Source organism: Juglans regia, chromosome 12 (genome assembly GCF_001411555.2).
Source record: "Juglans regia cultivar Chandler chromosome 12, Walnut 2.0, whole genome shotgun sequence".
Lineage (NCBI taxonomy): Eukaryota > Viridiplantae > Streptophyta > Magnoliopsida > Fagales > Juglandaceae > Juglans > Juglans regia.
This window is the reverse complement of record NC_049912.1, coordinates 27,563,698-27,568,798: the sequence shown is the minus strand read 5'-3', so window position 1 is coordinate 27,568,798 and position 5,101 is coordinate 27,563,698. Positions and strand designations below refer to the sequence as shown.

Sequence of the window (5,101 nt, the reverse complement as noted above, 5' to 3'; positions counted from 1 at the left end):
TATATTAATTTTAGTAATTTGTAAGTAAATTAAAAATATTAATGATTTGAGGGTAGGAAATGTATTTATTAGTATCAGAGGCTGATATTTTGAAAATCGGACGGTCCAAATTCCGAATACGTCTTCGCAACCTTCTCTGTCCATTTCTCCCAAATTAAGATGAACGTTGCCAACGTTACTTTTGTATCAGCCTCTATAATCCAACGGCCAAATTTAGCCATCGGTCGTTGACACAGCTCATATCTGATTTCAACGTTCGCTCTATCTCTCTCTCTCTCTCTCTCTCTCTCATAAAAAAGTTTGCGTAAGCAATGGAGCACAAAAGCTGACGCTATATTTTCTTGAGAAAATCATATTTCCAACATTAAGAAGAAAGTGAGCTTCGAGGGCTTATCTGATAGTTTCTTTTTGTCCCCCCGCTAAATTCTGCCATTCATTTGTATCTGGTACAGATTTTGTATCGCAATCTCTGATGGTTTAGGGTTTTATTTCTCTTGGAATTTATGATAAGTTCGTTTTCGGTTGATACAACCGTTGGTGATTTCTCATAAATGAGTTCAATATGTTACAAATTATATATAAGTAATTTTTTATTTATGGGTTTTGTTTCTGAGCTTGATATCGGTTCTAAATGCTGTGAAGTCGGGTTTATCTTGGATTTTCAGCCAGCGGGTCTCTGTGCTCCGGGGTGGTTGTGTACTGGTTTGCATTATTGCTGTATAAGGATGGTTTAGTGGAACATGCAATGCATTTTGAATTTTATAATTTCCCGTTCTCGAATTCTGCAAAAGATGCTGGTAATGTTATTGTTTGCGTTTGTCAATGTATGTGTATTTTCACCTGTACGCTTTAACCTATTCATAAAATCTCTTTGACCGTCGATCTTGGTACCACGAATTAATAAGAGTTAATTGTTTTCGTTTTCCTGTCGTGATTTTCACAAACTTGTTCAGAAAAATATTGGCGTCTAAATGTAAATATGTCAAAAATGACACATGAAACATGTAACTACTCTTGTCTGATTGCACCATTAATAAGCTTTTTGGTAAGCTGATGTTGCGGGTCTTGTGAATTATGTGATATTACATTTGACTTTGATGGTGTCTCTGCTGTTGGAACTCGGCTCTGTTGTAACTTGTCAAGTAAAGCAATTGATTAAAGTTCTGATTCTTTGGCAGCCTTCATATAAATCAGAAAGAAAGTTGAATCCTTGAGTTCTCAAGTGTTGCGGGGATCCTTTTGGAAGCCATTCAGCATACTAGAAAAGTTTTATATTTGTTCATAAAGATAATTGGGAGGAAATCGAAAAGGTTGGAAGACTCATTATTAGGGATCTATGCTTTCTTGCCTTCTAAGCTGGCCACCTGATTTTGATGGATGTTACCTCTCTGGAAACTAATAGCAACGCTCAAACGGACCAATACCCTTTGCTAATGGAGCGGGTAGAAAGTCATGACACCCAGCAACACATAGTTGACATAAATAGGAATGATGATGCCTCATCAAGCTCTTCTCATGATGGACAGCCACCTAGAGTGGATTCAACACAGCATGAAGATAATAGACTATCCAGTAGCACGCAAGTTCCCACTTATCAAACTTCTTTATCTTCATCAGATAGATTAAACTCTAGGACTTCCTCGTTCAGGAGAAGAGGTGATGGCTATCGTCATAGCCGCAGGAGCCCATTGAATTCTGGGCTATGGATCTCTGTTGAGCTGGTTGTCACCATGAGTCAAATTATCGCATCTATTGTTGTTTTGTCATTGTCAAGAAATGAAAAGCCACAAACCCCATTGTTTGCGTGGGTTGTGGGTTATGCCTCCGGTTGTGTTGCAACACTTCCTATTCTCTATTGGCGATATCGTAACCGCAACCAGGGTACTGAGCAAGATTCTCCTCAATCACATCAAGGCTCTTCTCAGAGCAATACTGCCGAACCTGCTTCTTATACTGCTATCTCTGTCACTCAATCTTTAAACGAGGAAAATCTTCGAACCTCAGAGTATTTATCAAGGAACAACCAAATTGGAACCTTAACTACACGGTATCTTTGCATTTTTTTTTTTGTTCATATAGTATTTAAATATCCAGTGATTCTTTTTGCTTTGCAAATAGATGTGCATGTTCCTATTTATCGTATGTTGTTATGTTTGAGACCTTGAATATTATCTATACCATTCTTAGCAACTAAAGAATATTATAGTACATTTTAGTCAATGAAGATGAGGTTTGTTACAAAAATTTATGGTTTCCTTGAACTTCAATCTCATATCCACAAAACTGTTGGTTGATATTCTCTCCATCAAATTTGATAGTCCTTCCTTCGTAGTTATTGTTGGTCGTGGCTACAATAGTTTAGGGTGATAAGCAGTAACATTTTAGCAACTAATGAGGTTAACATGTTGGATGTCTTTTTTTTTTAGATGAGTGTAACTGGACTAATATGAACAAATTTCGCATTTATTCAGGATTTGCTAAGTTTGTTTATACTTTTTTTTTATACTTATGACTTGTGTAACAAGACATTTGGATGAATGTTTGATCTTTCCATTAGTCATCCCTAGCCATCAGCACTAGAAAATTAGCAACTGTGGCATTTGTGTCAAATGTGGTAACTGGCAGTGATGTACTGTGGTGAGGTAGCATCTCTGTTTTCATGAACTTGTTGGTTGGCAGTGGTGCTATAGTCAAATTTGAGATGCTGATAGCAGTGGTGGCAGTGGTCATTGCATGTTTTGTAGTATGCTTGCACAGATCCAATTCTGCTTACTGTAAATACAATTGTACAGAATGGTCGATAGACTACAGTGGTTACAATTTATTTTGAATTTACTGTATTGTTATGGAGAAATCAAAGTTACATTTTCAAGCAATGATGTTGCGCAAAAGAAAGCTGGATGCATTTCCAAAATGTTTCTAGTGACCCATGAGAGCAATTGCTCCATTTTGATTTTTGAATTTGGATGCTTTAAAAATCAAATTCGTGTTGACAATCTATTAGAGTAACCCAGAATGAGTTTTAAAGCAAGTGTTGAAGGGTAGAGTTTCCAGTTTTATCAGTGTTGCATCCTTGTGCCAACCTGTCATTTTTGTTGACCTATATTGGCAAAGTTGGCTTTCACCGGTGTGGTTGCTGCATGGAATCAGTAGCTCTCGTTAATAGGTTGAGATAGTCTCAATATGAATGTCTAAATCAAGTAGTCCGAAGAGCAAAATCATAAAACTTGTGTAAATTTTATGGAGTTTATTGTGGTGCACACAACCAAGTAGACACTAATACGAAGTCAAAGGTTCCTCATTGGTAATTTTAGCCATAAAAGAGATGGAGCTCTTTTATTTTCGTCTGCCCAATCCCCCACCCCCAAAAAAATGGAAAAAAAGATTAAACTTTTAATGCTCGATTGATGGTGCTATAAAGTGAAGTTTGGTTTCTGTTTTGCAGAATTAATGGATTAGTGGACCATTTCAAGATGGCATTAGATTGCTTCTTTGCAGTCTGGTTTGTTGTGGGCAATGTCTGGATATTTGGAGGTCACTCTTCACCTTCTGATGCACCCAAGTTGTATAGGTACCAGTTAATGACATGATATTGGTTTCATTTTTCTGGGGTTTTTCCCTATTTGAGCTACCTAAAAATGTTTCTTGGTTGCCTGCAGATTATGTATAGTGTTTCTTACGTTCAGCTGTATTGGATATGCCATGCCTTTTATACTATGTGCAACAATATGTTGCTGCTTGCCTTGCATAATTTCTGTTTTGGGCATTCGTGAGGACCATTCTCAGACTAGAGGAGCAACCCCAGAATCTATAAATGCTCTGCCCACCTACAAGTTCAAGTTGAAGAAAAATGGCAATGTTGAGGATCAGGAAATGAATGCAGGAGAGAGTGAAGGTGGGGTCTTGGCTGCAGGAACAGACAAGGAACGGGACATATCAGGAGAAGATGCAGTAAGTTTGATATTAGTTCTTGTGGTGTCGTAATTCATTGTTTTGAAATGGAGTCACAGGAATTGGATTATAAGTACTGTTAGAATCAGATTACGCAAAACTCAGGAAAATCCTGTCAAACTATTTTTAAACATTAAAATGTTTGAACTCCCTTTCTGCACAAGTGGCTGAATTTGCATTAGTTTCTACTTAGCCTCTAAACACCAGTTTCTGAATTTGCTTGTCATTCCTGTAACTTCATCTGTACGCTCCTTTTCAAATGGGACAAAGCCATGAGCTGACATTTGTTATGTTATTGATGTGCCTGTAATTCACAAGGTTATCTACTCTCTACCCTGTGCAGGTTTGCTGTATTTGCTTGGCAAAATATGTGGATGATGATGAGCTCAGGGAGTTGCCCTGCTTCCATGTCTTTCATGTTGAGTGTGTTGACAAATGGTTAAAGATCAATGCATTGTGCCCCCTTTGTAAAAGTGATGTTGGTGAGCGCATTGCCACCTCATCTTTAGCCAGAGACTCCAGCCTGCACTAGAGTGAAGAGAATGGGAAAGGGGTCGGCCATAGGTGACCATATGGAGCCTGTGTGTTCCGTTACTCTACTCTGGCGCAAAGTCGCAATCCCCGGTTGTTGAAAACTTGAAAGGTCACACATCACATGCAAAAGCCCATATCAAATACATTTTTTGTTTTGCAGAGTAATGCACTTGTGATTTATAGCAGCTGAGACCTTTGTCAGAGCAAATGGGTTTGGCCCTAGCATCTGATAAACGTTTAAGCTATTCTAGTTTGTAAGCCGTGGTGTCTGTCTATAAATAATATCCAGTAGTTCAAAGGGTTATCCTATCATCTTTTGTGTCTTTCCATCATTTTGAAACCTAGTTCAAAGGGTACCGTATATCTTGTACACCTTGGTTGAAGAAGTGCTCCATATGTATACTTCACTTGCGTATTTATATTATGATTACTAAATCATCACAATCCTTTTGAGCTTGGTTCCTCTCCAAGCTTTACAAGGTAATTGCTTTATTTTTCCCTTCTTATTAAGTACAAGATTCAACCAGTAGCAATAGATCTTACGACATTGGGAACTAATAAATGAATTTTATATAAACAAAAAACTAATTATCAATCATATCATATGGAACCCAAA

At 37.7% G+C, this 5,101-nt stretch overlaps 1 protein-coding gene across 3 annotated transcripts; it reads left to right on the top strand.

Moving 5' to 3' along the window:
- Nucleotides 1-248: 248 nt before the first annotated feature.
- Nucleotides 249-4,932, top strand: LOC109009152 (E3 ubiquitin-protein ligase At1g63170-like). Of its 3 annotated transcripts, none has more exons than XM_018989536.2 (5): nucleotides 249-375; nucleotides 1,179-2,047; nucleotides 3,446-3,571; nucleotides 3,660-3,951; nucleotides 4,295-4,932. In XM_018989536.2, the coding sequence occupies exons 2-5, from the start codon at nucleotides 1,374-1,376 to the stop codon at nucleotides 4,481-4,483; spliced, it is 1,281 nt and encodes a 426-aa protein (XP_018845081.1). In that variant the 5' UTR covers nucleotides 249-375; nucleotides 1,179-1,373; the 3' UTR covers nucleotides 4,484-4,932. The 3 variants fall into 3 exon arrangements, with proteins under 3 accessions (XP_018845081.1, XP_018845080.1, XP_018845082.1); XM_018989535.2 differs by having other exon boundaries at nucleotides 249-446; XM_018989537.2 differs by having other exon boundaries at nucleotides 249-797.
- Nucleotides 4,933-5,101: the final 169 nt, after the last annotated feature.

Coding starts and splice junctions, on each gene's coding strand:
- LOC109009152 (XM_018989536.2), top strand. CDS start 1,374: ATGGATGTTACCTCTCTGGAAACTAATAGCAACGCTCAAACGGACCAA. Junction 3,572..3,659: donor GATGCACCCAAGTTGTATAG/GTACCAGTTAAT, acceptor GGTTGCCTGCAG/ATTATGTATAGTGTTTCTTA. Junction 3,952..4,294: donor ACATATCAGGAGAAGATGCA/GTAAGTTTGATA, acceptor TACCCTGTGCAG/GTTTGCTGTATTTGCTTGGC.